We start from the raw sequence: 15573 nt of genomic DNA on the forward strand, positions 1-15573 counted from the left end.
ACACACCCACAGGCTTACCCACCCACATTCCCGCACAGCATCTTGTGTCCAAACAAAAGATGCCCAAATGGATACTACCCATGATGCTGTAATGACCAATGGATAAATTCTCCCAAATTTCTTGATATTTCCGCAAGCTCTGGCTCTTACCTCCTCAAACGTCTTTTTAGCGACATCTTAGGGTAAGTTATGCTAGCTGCTATTAACAAATAGCTCCTAAATCTCAGGGGTGTAATACGTCAGTGAGTTTTTATCTTTATACCTGTTATAATACAATGTGGACCAAGGGAGGGGGAACATTCTCCATGGAAGGATCCAGGATGAAAGATACCCTATCATCTTCTACATATAGCTTGCGGGTCATCCTGGAAATTGATAACCGATCAGCACACAAGAAGAACAAAGAATCGAACAACATAACCGACCCCCAAAAGTGGCATTTTTTTTCTTTCCTCTTGCCAGTGGCCAGAACTCAATCACCTAAAACTGTTGGGTTGCTGAGAAATATATTTTAACCGTGTACATCACAAAATAATTAATTTAGTGAACATGTAGAATTATCTCTGTCACAAGCAACTATTGATAGGATCATACGATTCTTCTCCTTTGATGTTAACGATCTCCTGCTTTTCGCTGACTTTTACAAGTGATCCTGAACTAGACTGCATACATATCATTCCCACTTGCTCCAGTACCACTGGACCTTCCGTCCAAACCAAAGGTAACATGGCTTACTTCAGAAACTCGAATCACTTATACCTTCAGTAAATTGGTAGAATATTATGCTTAGAGTCTCCTAATCTAACTTATTTCCTCAAAAAAAAAAAAATATGTTCACCATCAACTTACTTTATATACCGTCACAAAAATTTACAAAGATTATGTGGTAAAATCATAATGGCAATGCATTACGGGAAATTACACACACTTGATGGCATACAATTAATTCTGGACAAATTTCAGCCTTTATTTTTTCAAAAACTGTGCTGTTCTCTTGTGAACTATCACACGTGTGCTGGGTCTTCTTATCCTCTACTTATCTCCTAAGTTCCTGAATATTTGCTTTGCTGCTTTCCGTTCACATCTTTAGGTTTGTTTTTACAGTTTGCTAATTCCATCTCTAGTTCCTGCCAAATCTACTCTTTAATCTGTCCAGTGATGTCATTTAAATTACATTCATTTCTACAAATTCTTTTTTTGAGACAGAGAGAGACAGAGCATGAACGGGGGAGGGGCAGAGAGAGAGGGAGACACAGAACCGGAAGCAGGCTCCAGGCTCTGAGCCATCAGCCCAGAGCCCGACGCGGGGCTCAAACTCACGGAACGTGAGATCGTGACCTGAGCTGAAGTCGGACGCTTAACTGACTGAGCCACCCAGGCGCCCCTCATCTCTACACATTCTAATAGGTTTGTTTTCAAGTCTGCTTAGTGGAGTTATTTTTTTCTGTAGTAATTTGTCCTTAATATTTCGTTTCTCTTTTTATGTTTTTACTTTCAAAATTACCATTCAGAGCGTCTACCATATTGCTCAATTATCTGAAACCTTGAGCATCTAATTCTTCTAAGAAAATCTATTGAATTTCACTCATAATGAGATATTTTGTAACTCTTTAAGTGCAGTCACCATCTGTCACCAATGTTATTACAGTATTATTGACTATATTCCCTATGCTGTACTTTTAATCTTTGGGGCTTATTTTATAACTGGAAGTCTGTACATCTCAATCCTCATCACCTATTTTGCCCACCCACCCACCCCTCCCTCTGGCAACCAATAGTTTGTTCTCTGTATCTAGAAGTCTGGTTTTCTGTTTTTTTTAGTCTCCATATATAACAGAAATTATATGGTACTTGTCTTTTCTTAGCATAATACCCTGTGGGTCCATCCATATACATACACCACATTTCTTTATCCATGCATCTACCAATGGACCTCTAGGTTGCTTCCATATCTTGGCTCTTGTAAACAAGGCTGTAATAAACATAGGAGTGCATGTATCTTTTCAAATTAGCGTTTTCATTTTTGGAGGGTGAATACCCAGTAGTGGAATTATTGGAACATGTGGTTAACTCTTACGTTTACTTTTTTGAGGAACCTCTATGGTTCTTCAAAAGCCCTACACCGTGGCTGCACCAATTTACCTTCCCACCAACAGTGCGTGAGGGTTCCCTTTTCTCTACACCCGGGCCAACACTTGTTAGTATTATTTTTTTAATGTTTATTTTTGAGAGAGAGAGAAAGAACAAGTGGGGCAGGGGCAGAGAGAGACGGAGACACAGAACTCACAGCAGGCTGACAGCACAGAGCCCGATGCGGGGCTCGAACCCATGAACTGTGAGATCATGACCTGAGTTGAAGTCAGATGCTCAATGAACTGAGCCATCCAGGTGCCCCTTATTTTATAATTTTTAAAGTGCATCTGCAGTGAGACTTATTTGTGCGAAGCCTATGCGGCCGGGACCCAGAGTGGGTGTTTGTGCTGGTTTTGTACTTGGTTCTGCCACTTACCTACTGGCATGACTGGGCCCACGTTCCAATTGTTTTTCATTTTGCTTGTGGTTTCCTGGGTATCAGAATTCAAACCCCAAACCCGTTTGTGGTGTTGGGCTCACGGTTACAAGTTTTCAGCAGAGACATTTTTCTCCACGTGCAACACCTTCCTTGTTTGTGCCTGCGGGTGGGTTTTCTTAGCCAGTTTCTTCCCCTGACAGTGTAGCCCATGGAAGGCTGTAGTTCTAGCATTAAGCTTTACAACCCTAACCCTTCGCTATCAGAGAGCACCCCCCCTCCTTCCCCTGGAAGCCAGAGAGCCACCTTACTGCTCTAGCTGTCCGTCCCTAATTATTTCAGCCTCCTGGGGATTTCCCTTACATTCTAGTGAGATCAGCCCTGCGTATAAAAGGGACGCTGGTTATATATTCCTAGCTTTTGTAGGTATTTGAGGTGGTGGTGTGGGGGGTGGGGGGGATTTCAAATTTATTAGTCCACTGCACGGCTAGAACTAGAAGGCCTCCACCCTACAATGATGATTATATAAAAATATCACCAAGCAATGGGAAGGAACAAAGGCAAATGGAAATCGATGTGTTTGAGGAGTGGGGTTAGAGATGAGAACTTCGTTTTAGAAATTACCCTTTTATTATTGTTAATGCAACACAATTCAGGAAAAAAAAAGAGCTGACCTAAATAAATAAAACTCTTAACTAAGCCAATTTTTTAAAAAAGGGCCAGCAGCACAGGTTGGGTCATTAAATGTTTATTAAATCAAGCTTTTAAATTATATCCACCTACAGTCTGTAAACAGATACAGTACGCACGTAAGTAAAAGGCTCTTGGATTAGAAGTGGTGGAAAAACGAAAGATCCCTTTGTACACGGGCGCCTCATCCCTCCGCGGGCCGATGCCATGGGGCCAGGTTTTAGTTACGAGCTGAATGATAAACCAGTTTAGCTGAACTCCACCTGCTAGGATGGATTTCAAGACAGATATTTGTTCCACATTATAGTAGGCTGGATTATAGCAAGGCAACAGTGTAGTTTTTACATTCACAGATTGGCTGAACAAATTAAGCTTTTCTTCTAGATGTCTCCCTCCCTATTACCATAATTAGTAAGAAATGAGAATTAAAATAAATGATGGACCACAGGTGGTTACAAAAATAGATAACTCGTAGAGTAATAAATATCTACAGTTAGCAGAGCACAAACTTATAAAATTTGTCTTTTTCCATAATGTGCAGAATATTGTAAGTATGTTCAAGAGGTACAGTCAGCAGACTTCAGATCAGTGAGAGAACATTCGTAAAGAAAAAAACTATCAACTACAAAACCCAGATTAGGAAGCCAAATGCAGATGAGAATATACGTAAGACAAAATCCTAACTCCTCACATCTAATTATCCTACTTAATAGACACCACAATTAGCTTACAGCCCTTTACGTATCTTAAAAAGTAACTCTTTGTTACCTATGTACAAATTTTAAAAAAGAGTAATCATGAGACAAGCAATAATTGATTGACTTAACAGTGGCACTAAAATCAATAACATTTGTAGATTTTGTGTGCTTTCATATACTTCTGTGTATAGGGATTTAAAATGCCCCCCAAAATGTTTTGGATTGAGTTTTTAAAATTCCCACAAAAATCTATCCTACGGTCATTTCAGGTATAGAAGGGAAAAAGTCCCAAACTGAAAGAAAAAAAAAAAAAAAAAAAGTCAAAATCCTACAAAGTGACTGAAAATCCATGAATATGTAAGTGACATTCATATGTTCCCTTAACACTTACCAAGTGCTATGTAAGGTAACTATAATGCTATCCTGAAATCAGTCTCATTTGAGAAGATACGGTGATTCCCATTCTAATTCTAGAATTAAAAGCACTTATTTGACATAATGTGCGTTTCAGCGAGGTTGACATCTACCTGTTGTACTGACAGTGTCACCTTAAATAAAGCTTCATCCAAGAGTCACGGCAGGCCTGAACTGTAAAAGCTCGGGGCTAACACCACCACAGGTAGGTGGCTATTCATCCTAACTTCTGCAGGGAGTGAAGGGTATACTGGAGTTGTCCTCAGGTCACCTCAGCCTCGAACAGCGTTCCCTTGAAAACTCGGCAAGTTTCTTTGCCAAAAACAGCTCCATAGTCTAGAATGTGTTCGAGACCTGCCGGGTTAGAGAAGTTCCGCTGACACACTGACATGCATTCTCCACCTTCAAGAGGGATGTGCACGGGCAGCTTTCCCCAAACACGCTTGACCTTGCCAGGGAACACCCGAACAACCCGCGATCCCAGGACGCTCATTTCCCGTGGAGCATGGTTTGAGAAGTGCCGATCTGGGTAGGATTTCTCAAGTAGTGGTTCTCAAATTGTAGTGAGCATCAGAAACACATGGAAGGCAGACTGAAGCATAGATACCTTACCCCGCTTCAGTGCCTGGGGCGGGGCCTGGGAACCTGCATTTCTAAGGGGCTCCAAGTGAAGCTGATGGAATGAGGACCGCGCTTTGAGTGGCATGCATCTAGACAATGCCCCACGCGAATGTCAGCGGCAGAAAGCCCTGCTAGAATCTCAGCAAAGGCTGCACGTGGCATCTGCCACAACCAATTAGCTGGAGGTCTTCCAGCCTGGTGATGCCTGAGGTCTGGGCACCTTGCTGGGGTGGGGGGGTGGGGGGGGGGACGCTGGACTTGACTCCCAGCTCGGCCCCCACTCGCCAGGTGACCAGGGCACAGGACTGCAACTCAAAAGACAAATAACAGAAGCCCCCTCTCAGTGGATCTGTGAGGCTCAGAGGAAATGTTTGCACAAAGGTCCGCCAAACAAAAAGCATCAAACGAGGGTCATTAATCAGAAGAACGTGTCAGTCACAGCAGGAAAATCCCGGATGCATTTTCTGCCTTCCGCCACTGCTAAGCCTTTACGAAAGGAAGCACATTCTGGCAGCCAGTGAAGAGAAAAGGGGCTAAAAATGCAGAGAACTGCAGCAAGGGGGAGATACATTACGTGGATCACCTCATCAGAAGTATCTAATTGTCAAAAGAAAATCAACCCACAACCGAAGTAGTTAACTATGCTGGCTTTGAGCTAGAGTTTGAGTTACAGTATGTTGATCTTTGAACACGCTCACTCCTCCATTCTACCATGGTAATGCTGGTTCGGGTCTTAACATGAAGATGATGAGGAAAAAAAACAAAATCCCTTCACTCAAATGCATATGGATACAATGTAAACAAATTTAGCTGAGATAGTTCCCATCTGCAAAGCTACCACGGTGGGAAATTTTCAAAAGTAATTTTTAAAAAAGACCTTTAATTTTGGTTCATAGAAACATCCACGGCATGAGAAATGAACACAGACACGCACGTTCACCCATGTGTCTAGTTGTGGCCCAACACATCTTAGCCGCCGAACTGCTTCTGGCAATTCAAACACCAACCGGTAAAAATTCATACACACACTCATGATGGGATTAGGGTCAAGCGCACGTCGTATTGCCAAGTCCCAGTTTCCATTTGAACGAAAAAGACTGATCAAGAAAGGCAGCACGGTCCCCAGCACACCGCACGAGCCACTTTATACGTGCTCTGGATGGCTCTGGAGACAAGACAACATCTCTTGCACGGGTTTGCCTTCGTAGCAGATCTGATACACGGCTGTAAACAACGGGAACCTGGTTGGGAGAAAAGATGTGAAAAGACAAATTAGGCCATCTGGTTTACCCCCCTGAACAAAGTCGTCCTCCTCTCCTGCCTAACAGATCGCAGGCAGGCGTGCTTCTCTGGACAACACAGTGAACGCCTTCCACGTTCGTTACTTGGTCGGCAGAGAGCCTCTGCACTGCGGCTCTCGTCGGTACGACCCAGACCACCCTCTGCCGACTTGTTTGGAATGCACGGTCCACAGAGGAGTCATGGTCATCCTCGCAAGGGCCATCTGTGGTCATTTACGTGCAGCTCAGGCTCTTGGTCAAGTCTGGAGCGAGTCCAAGTTTCTGTCACTGTGTTAAAAGGCGGGAGAATAAATTTTAACTTGCAAGGAGGTACTGCTCTCCCTTCTCCAAAGGGGATCACCCAAGGACAGAGATGAGGCAGCCCACACGTTACCAGAAATAGTTCAGGCTTGGAACACTCCTGCAAAAATCAACGTGGGCACCCACAATTAGCCTTAAAGCACTGATCTCAAGTTGGAAGCCGGCGCTGTGAACACAAATATAAAGGAAGGTTTGAAATGGCCGAGGGTATAAAGGTTTGTGCTAATAAACCACTGTGAGAAAAGACCGCATTATCCCCAGGGTACAGCTGGCTCAGCAAGTATTTTTTAATTTATTTTATTTTTTTAATGTTTATTTTTTTATTTTTGAAAGAGAGAGAGAGAGAGAGGAATCCCAAGCAGGCTCCACACTGTCAGAGCAGAGCCCAACGCAGGACTCAATCCCACAAACCAGGAGATCATGACCTGAGCCGAAATCAAGAGCTGGATGCTTAACTGACTGAGCCACCCAGGCATACCAGTATTTTTTTTTTAACTTTATTTATTTAAGTAATCTTTACACCCAACATGGGGCTTGAAGAGATCAACCCCAAGATCAAGAGTCACATGCTCTTCCAACTGAGCCAGCCAGGAGCCCCGCAGCAAGGATTTTTTTTAATGGCAGATATCACTAAGGAAGTAACAGTTAATTTCAATCAGGCTTGAAGCAGTTAATTTCAATCTCTCTCTCTCTCTCACACACACACACACACACACACTCACAGCCCAAAGTGAGTTTGACAGAATCAATAGAGTCTTAAAGGCCATTCTGAAAATGATCTAGCTGGAATCCTTTAATGACAACTTAATTTAAGAAGAGCAAACAGCTCTGATAGGTCACACGTCTATCACTGGCACAGAATGTTTTGTTATTTTTTTTGGAGTCAAATCTGACTCCATAGCCTATGAGCTCAAGGCAAGTTTCACAACCCCTCTCGCCCTGTTTGCAATGTAATATGGGGCCGGACCTGTTGTCTTACGTGACTTCTATTTAATGTGTGCAGTGTGCACGGTGGGTATGCAGTAAGTGACAGTTTCTACACACAGTCACAAGATGGCCACCGCGTCCTAGCAAGCTCCCAGAGGACAGAGCCCCAGTCTCTTTTGTTCACCTCTGCATCCTCAGTGGATGGTTGGTGGGGAGGGGCTACTCAGGTGCTCAGCGAGTGTTTATTGAATGAACTACTGCAAATGGGAGTTAGAGCCTGCAGATTTTTGCCCCTTTTTTCTTTCCATGGCTTAGTCTTCCCGTCCCTATGATGAGAAACTGTGTGTCCCCAAAGCACGGGGGCAGGTGACGAGTGGCCACCCAAAGCCATTCCCAACCCCCTTCTCTCTTTACCAACGTTGCCAATAGCCTAGTGCTCACTTTCCCAGCCTTTCCTTCTCCTAGAATTAAGTCAATGAAGCAAGTTCTAGCGAGCAAGACAACACGTCTGCGAAGGGCTTCTGGGGAAGGCACTCCTCTCCTCAAGAGGCACTGGAGGGAAACTCTGCTCCCCAGGACTGCATCTGCCCTGGGTCTCTGAGTGCAGCTGTGTGAGTGTGTGAGGCATGGAACTGCTGCCGCCATCTTGAGCTTTTGAGAGAAAGCCAATGGAATCACTGAGATTCTAATCTTTTTTCATTTAAATCCAAGTTAGTTAACATATAGAGTAATAATGGTTTCAGGAATAGAACCCAGTGACTCATCCCCTACATATAACACCCAGTGCTCATCCCAACAAGTGCCCTCCTGATGCTCATCACCCATCTAGCCCATCCCCCCACCCCCATCCACCCTCAGTGTGTTCTCTGTATTTAAGAGTTTCTTATGGTTTGTCTCCCTGTTTTTATCTTATTTTTTCCCTCCTTTTCCCTGTGTTCATCTGTTTACTGAGATTCTAATCTTAAGGCACTGTGCCAACACCAATAACATCCGCCTCCAAAATCCTTGTTCTATGAGGAAAATAGACCTATTGTTTGAGGCATTAAAAAAAAATATTTTTTTATGTTTGAGAGAGAGAGAGAGAGATAGTGTGTGTGTGTGTGTGTGTGTGTGTGTGTGAGCAGGGGAGGGGCAGGGAGAGAGGGAGACCAGAATCCCAAGCAGGCTCCAGGCTCTGAGTTCTCAGCACAGAGCCCCATGCGAGGCTCAAACTCATGGACCATGAGATCATGACCTGAACCAAAGACACCTAATCGACTGTGCCACCCAGGTGCCCCATGTTCGAGGCATTTTTAACTGGGCATTGCTCTTGCAGCCAAAAGTACCCCTGAGTTTCACAACCAGCACCTTCCAAAATGGATTATGTAGATGGGATGTTAACAAGATATATGGAGTATGGGGGAAAGAATTTCTATGGACAAGTAACTTCTTTAATTCTCACAACCACCTTGTGAGGTGGATAATAACATTATCCCCATTTCATAGACAAGGAAACTGAGGCACAGTTTCTGACTCTGGAGCCAACATTCAACCCCTCGGCCATACTGACCGTCTAAATGCTATTTTCTATAACATAAAACGCTACAAGGCCAATTAGATCCATTTGGGGAACTCTCTAAATGCGGTTAGAGGTGAAAGGAGGGCAAAAGACAATATTTCACAGAAAAATATCGACATAAGCCAATCAATCAGCCATCCCACTAATGGATACTGAGGGCTTACAAAGTGTCAGGCTTCAGCCAGGTGCAGGCTGTAAGGTGTTATAAATCAGGCCCTGGGGCGCCTGGCTGGCTCCTGATCTCAGGGTCATTGAGTTCAAACCCCACACTGGGTATAGAGATCACTTAAATAAAAAAAACTTAAAAAAAGAAAAAAAAAAAAAAGATGCCTAGGTGGCTGGGTCGGTTATGTGTCTAACTTCGGCTCAGGTCATGATCTCACGGTTCGCCATGTTGAGCCCCTCATCGGGCTCTCTGCTGTCAGCATGGAGCCTGCATCAGATCCTCTGTTCCTTTCTCTCTCTGCCCCTGCCCCACTTGTATTCTCTCTCTCTCTCTCTCAAAAATAAATAAAACATTTAAAAACAATAAAAAATAAATAAGGCCCCAGCCATCAAGGAGCTTACAACAGTGTTCTGGCCTGAATTGTGCTTACAGTCCCCAAGTTCATCCAACGAAACCCCAATCCCCAGTACCTATATTTGGAGAGAGGGCCCATGAGAAGGTAATTAAGTTTAACGGGGTTCATAAGTGTGGGCCCTAAACCAGTATGGCTGGTGTCCTTATGAAAAAAGGAGATTAGGACTCACACATGGACAGAGGGAAGACCATGTGAAGACACAGGGGGAAGATGGCCATTTACAAGCCAAGAAGAGAGGCCTCCGAGGAAGGCACCTGCAGACACCTTGATCTTAAACCTCCAGAACTGTGAGAAAACGAATTTCTGCTGCGTAAGCCTCACGGTCTGTGGGATTGTGTAACGGCAGCCCTCACAAACGAATACAAACACGTTACACTCACACATGCTCACAAAGATGCACGCACAGGAAATTTAATAAAGCCAACCTGACAGCAGAAGAAAAACCCAGACAACTTTACTATGTATCCAGGGGAGACAGGTTAAATAAACCGTGGTTCTCCCACACAGTGGGTTGTTCTGCAGCCATTAAATGAGATGTATAGGTGTGGATGGGGCACGATCTTCAAATCATATCCTAACGTGAAGAAAAGCAAGGGACAGAGCTGAACGAGGAGCACAGCACACCCATTACAGAAACGGAAGCAGATACTAAAAACTCAGAGAGTGCCTGCGGCTAAGGTGGGGATCAAGAGCCACTTTTCACTGTGTGCCTTGTTCCAGAATTTGGCTTTCTTTAAGTTTTATTTGAAAGAGAGAGAGAGAGAGAGAGGAGAGAGAGAGAGAGAGAGAGCCTGCGGGGGAGGTGCAGAGGGAGAGGGAGAGAGAATTCTAAGCAGGCTCCAGGCTCAGCACAGAGTTCAATCCCACAACCCTGGGATCGTGACCTGAGCTGAAATTAAGAGTTAGATGCTGTATTATGCACAGTGAAATAAGCTAGTCAGAGAAGGACAGATACCATATGTTTTCACTTATATGTGGATCTTGAGAAACTGAACAGAAGACCGTGGGGGAAGGGAAAAAAATAGTTACCAACAGAGAGGGAGGGAGGCAAGTCATAGGAGACTCTTGAATACAGAGAACAAACGCAGGGTGGATAGGGGGTGGGGGAGAGGGGAAAGTGGGTGATGGGCATTGAGGAGGGCACTTGTTGGGATGAGCACTGGGTGTTGTATGGAAACGAGGAACCACGGGAATCTACCCCCACAAACCAAGAGCACACTTTACACACTGTATGTTGGCCAATTTGACTGTGAATTATATTAAAAAAAAAAAAAAAAGAATTAAATCCAATGAAATAAAAAAAAAGAAAACGAGAAAAAAAAAGAGATGCTTGGGGAGCCTGGGTGACTCAGTCGCTAAGTGTCCGACTCTTGGTTTCCACTCAGGTCATGACCTCACAGGGTCACGCCCTGCATCGGGTTCCGTGCTGAGAGCAGGGAGCCTGTTTGGGATTCTGTCTCTCCTGCTCTCTCCGGCCCTCCCCGACTTGTGTGTGCACATTTTCTCTCTCCCTCTCTAAATAAATTTTTTTTAAAAAGCATCAAATTTCTTTTTTTTAACAAGAGCATGTGCTCCCTGCCCCCCCTCCAAATCTGAAGAAAGAAAGTGAAACTGTACATTTATGTAATAAGCCCACAGCACGAGCAGAGGTACGGTCTACACCTGGGGCCCGCAAGTCACAGCCTGAGAAGCCAGTCTGCTCTGTGGCCTGTTTTGTACTGCCCGCAAGCTAAGTACGATTCTTACATGTTTCAAAGGGCGTAAAAGGAAAAAAAAAGGATATATGACAGACAGCTATATGCAAGCTGCAAAGACTAAATATTTGTTATGTGGTTCTTTCCACAACAAGTTTCCTGGCCGCCGGTGTAAACAATATGTTCAAAGCGGGGAAAGTTATCTGTGTCTGGAGGATATGGATGAAGGCTTCTCCGAGGACAGACCCGGGCCATCCCGAGGATGGTCAGGGCTGACGTGGACGTCGAGGAGGGCCGTCCAGGCAGACTAGACAGCAGGAGGACAGACGCACACAGAAGTCCGAGAAGGAGGTGTCTGGGGCAAAGGGAGGTCTGCTTCAAGTGAAGAAGGGGTCGTAGGGGTTAACAGGACGGTTAGAAAGTACAGCTGGAACACGACTGAGAGGCTGCCCCAAATGCCAACCTAAAGGACTCGCTCTGGATGTGCAGGAAGCTTGTGAATGTGAACACTCCAGGGAGAAGGCACCGTGGCAATCACAGGCCCACCAGTTCCATTCGGTGGATAATGAAAACTGGGGCACAGGACAGATAAAAATATGACCTACCCAAGACCACCTGGCTCGTAAGCCACAAGGGGGCCTTAAATGCTGCCCTCCGGCTCACTGCTGTTTCTGTAGCCACGGAGAAGAGAAGGGAGAGGAGAAGGAAAGGGAGGAAGACCCAGGTGGTGATGGCTGGGATGAAAAAGGGAAAAAAATCAAGGTAAGAGGTGATGTCGAGGGCAGAGAGCAGAAGGGAGGCTCAGCCTGAGCAGCTCTGGGAGGCGGTATAGGGGAAGGGAGGGCCCCACAGGATCTGCACTGCGGCCTGGGGGGAGCGTGCTGTGCCCTAGAACCCGGCAGCGACCTCATTAAGCCCAGGCTCAGGCCTGTTCAGTTTCTAATCAGAAGAACGAAAATGGGACAGGACAGAGGAGGGGCATCCGCTCAGAGGTGAGTGTCTCCTGCTTGATTACACCTGCTTTTTCAAACAGGCAGGTACTGATCCCAGAATGCCAGTTCCATTCCGCGGCCTCCCCGAGTTCCACGATGACTACGTAACCCCGGCCAACTCGTCCAATGATAGGATCCTATCAAATACACCCCATGGTGGCACACAGATGCCACTTTAAAACCGTGACTGGGAGATAATCATCATCCACCACAGCCAAGTATTTTCCTAAGACTTAAAAAAATTCCTGATAAATACTTAACGGTCATCAAAGTGGACCCACCACAAACACACTACTGTGTGCAGTTAAGTACGTAAGGAAAACCCGGGCACATCGGAGGAGGGATCTTCCTTTTAGTCACGATTTAAAGGTAATTCTCCACCTCTGGAGGCCTGTTTGTGACTTCCAACTCTGCCGGGCCGCTCTGAAAAGCCATATCAGAGAACTAAAATGCAAATTAAAGAAGGAAGACCAATGCCCTGCCCTCCTTCATTTCCACTTGTTCGTGGGGAGCGCGAAGGCTGCTCAGTTTGTACTGGTCCAGAGAGGACAGCTGGGCGTAGGGGAGGGAACGGTGTGTGGTCGGGAACAGCAGATATCCGGACTGGATGAAGAGGATGAAGGAAACACACCAGCACGCATGTCCGTAACCACCACCGGCTCAGCGAGAAGCGTGTGCTCCAGATTGGCCACTATTGGCAGCCACACCGTTGCCCGGCCCCCTCCTCTTCCGGGCGACCAGGCCTCCCCCCTCCCTCCCGAAGAGTTCAGGATACACAGAATATGCACATACATACGTCCATGTGCGCAGTTATTAGATGGTGTCTAATATCAGCTGGCATCCTGGTTACGGATGAAGGTTCAGCCAACCAGCAAGATAAAGGGCTGTGTGGCAGGTAGGCCACAGGGCGGCCACGGAGAGGGTGGCAGCTTTTGTGGTGCTATAGGATTTACTGCCTCGATCGAGTGGCAAATGGAGCCGGCCCAAGCCCACCTTGAAAAGTTTCGCAGCTCGGAAGGGTCACAGAGGACCCAGCGACTGCAAAGCTGCTCACCAGACCTTAACACAGGGCACTTCTAGGGGTAGAATTCCGGAGTAACCTCCACTTTCTTCTCTTCTCAATTGTTTGGCATTTTATTAACAACACTGTATCTTTTTTTAAAAAATCTTATTTATTCATTCTGAGAGAGAGAGGGAGGAAGAGCAGAGAGAGAGGAGAATCCCAAGCAGGCTCTACACCGTGAGCACAGAGCCCAACGCGGGGCTCAGACTCACAGACCCGTAAGATCATGACCTGAGCCAACATCAAGAGCCGGATGCTCAATGGACTGAGCCCCCCCCAGGCGCCCCTCAAGACTACATCTGTTTATAACATTTTCTTTTTAATTTAAAACCTAGGACACGGGGCTCTTGGCAAACATCCTGCAGGAAAAAGCAGAACCTCAAACTTCATGTTTTGTAACGAGCTTCACAGAATTGAGTTCTGCTCCCTGAGGTGGGGCCCGGGTCCATGTCAGCGCTCCTTTCCAGGGCAGGAAGAAGTTCGCGTCACGCTAAGGACGGAACTAATCCAGGGGAGTTCTGCACGCACCTGTCAAGCAGCTGTGCCCATGCGCGCCGGCCGGGCTGGCGGTCAGGAGGGAAGCAGGGGGTGGTCCCCCTCTGGTCACAGGGACATTGCGGGGTACTTACTTGTCGATCAGCCCCTTCTGTTTCAGGATCCGGTACACTTCAGCAGAAGTCTGAGGTCCCTGGAGCTTCTGTCCGTTCAGCATGTCTTTCTCCAACTCTTCAATGGTCTTAAAAACAAGGATGCAAACGCTATGGTAAAGACTAGAGAATCCCTTCTTTCAAGAGGTGAGCTGGGGAAGGGAGCTACGATCCCCCCCTACGAGCCAAGGAAAGAGAGACCTACAAGCTACAGGGCTAAGGCCTCAGTACTCTTAAGGGAAAGGAGACAGGCACGGGCAGGACACGCCCAGCAAATGACAAATGGTGGGCTCTATCTCCGCTGCACTGTGGCTCGCCCCGGCCCAAGAGTCTCAAGTGAGGGAGGAGGGGTGGGCGAGGGCAGGCCAGGGGCTACCTTCCCAGTTCTGGCAAATGCCTCGGCCACCCTGCGGTTCCGGCCTCCGTAGCAGGTGGTGATCAGGTCGGCCACGCCGCAGCTCTCCAGGAAGGTGGCCGTGGACACCTGGCCCTTGCAGAAGATCTTGGCGAAAGCGATCATCTCCATGAGCCCGAGGCGGATGACGGCCGCTTTGGTGTTGTCTCCGCTGTGGAGGCCATCGCAGAACCCGGCGCCCACGGCTACGATGTTCTGGAAGGAATCAGGGAAGCCGGGGCATGCCCGTCACACACCCGCCGCAGACAAGGGGGCTGGGAAGGTGGGGGCAGAGGCGGAGGCAGGGACCCCCGGCCCGCGGTCGGAAGGCTCCGCCCCAGCGTCCCCAGCGTCGGCTCCTGTGCCCTGACTGTCAAAGACAAAAGGAGGGACCAGCCTTCTGTGGTCCCGTTCGTAGGACCAAGAGCCCAGGTCTGGGGTTAGTAGGAGACAGCAGCTGAGGAACATCGCCCAGAGAGCTAGAACGGTTGCTCGTAGTCTCTGGCTAAACACTGTTTGCACAAACTGACTTTTTGTCTTTTTTGTTTCCAAATGCCTTATTCAGCTTGAACGGTCATACGGGAAGGTATGCGGGTCACAAGCACACGGCTCGATGATACGCTCCCAAACCAAACACCGCCTTGTAACCGGAACCCTGATCCAGAAACAGAACGGAACCAGTGCCCCAGAATGCCACCCTCACACCCTCTTCCAGTCGGCACCCCCAAAAGGTAGCCAGTCTCATGGCTTCTACCGGCATAGATTTGCTTTACCTGTCTTGAAATTTTATGTGAAAAGAGCCGCACAGTATGTAACCATTTGTGTCTTTGTCTCAGTTGGACATCATGTTTGTGAGATTTAGCTGTATTTTTACCTACAGTACACTGATTTTCATTGCTGTACTGCACTCCACCGTGTGAATACAGTGCAGTTTGTTTTAAATTTTTTAAAATGTTTATTCATTGTTGAGAGACAGAGAGAGAGACAGAGCATGAGCAGGGGAGGGGCAGGGAGAGAGGGAGACACAGAACCCGAAGCAGGCTCCAGGCTCCGAGCCGTCAGCCCAGAGCCCGATGTGGGGCTCGAACTCACGGACCGTGAGATCACGACCTGAGCCGAAGTCAGATGCTTAACCGACTGAGCCACCCTTGGCACTGGGGTAGTTCCCAGGTTGGGGCCACGGC

General features: G+C 46.8%; 1 protein-coding gene across 1 annotated transcript in view; it reads right to left on the reverse strand.

Annotated features, from left to right (window-relative positions):
- Positions 1–3241: 3241 nt before the first annotated feature.
- The window catches only part of GPD1L (glycerol-3-phosphate dehydrogenase 1 like), a 57949-nt gene continuing 45617 nt past the window's right edge, over positions 3242–15573 (reverse strand). Inside the window, exons 6-8 of the mRNA XM_058729639.1 lie at positions 14372–14605; positions 13978–14084; positions 3242–6173 (exon numbers count right to left, since the gene is read on the reverse strand). Of these exons, the coding sequence (XP_058585622.1) occupies positions 6077–6173; positions 13978–14084; positions 14372–14605 (438 nt within the window). The 3' untranslated portion in view covers positions 3242–6076. The remainder of the gene's footprint in view (positions 6174–13977; positions 14085–14371; positions 14606–15573) is intronic.

Source organism: Neofelis nebulosa, chromosome 5, assembly GCF_028018385.1.
Source record: "Neofelis nebulosa isolate mNeoNeb1 chromosome 5, mNeoNeb1.pri, whole genome shotgun sequence".
Classification (NCBI taxonomy): Eukaryota; Metazoa; Chordata; class Mammalia; order Carnivora; family Felidae; genus Neofelis; species Neofelis nebulosa.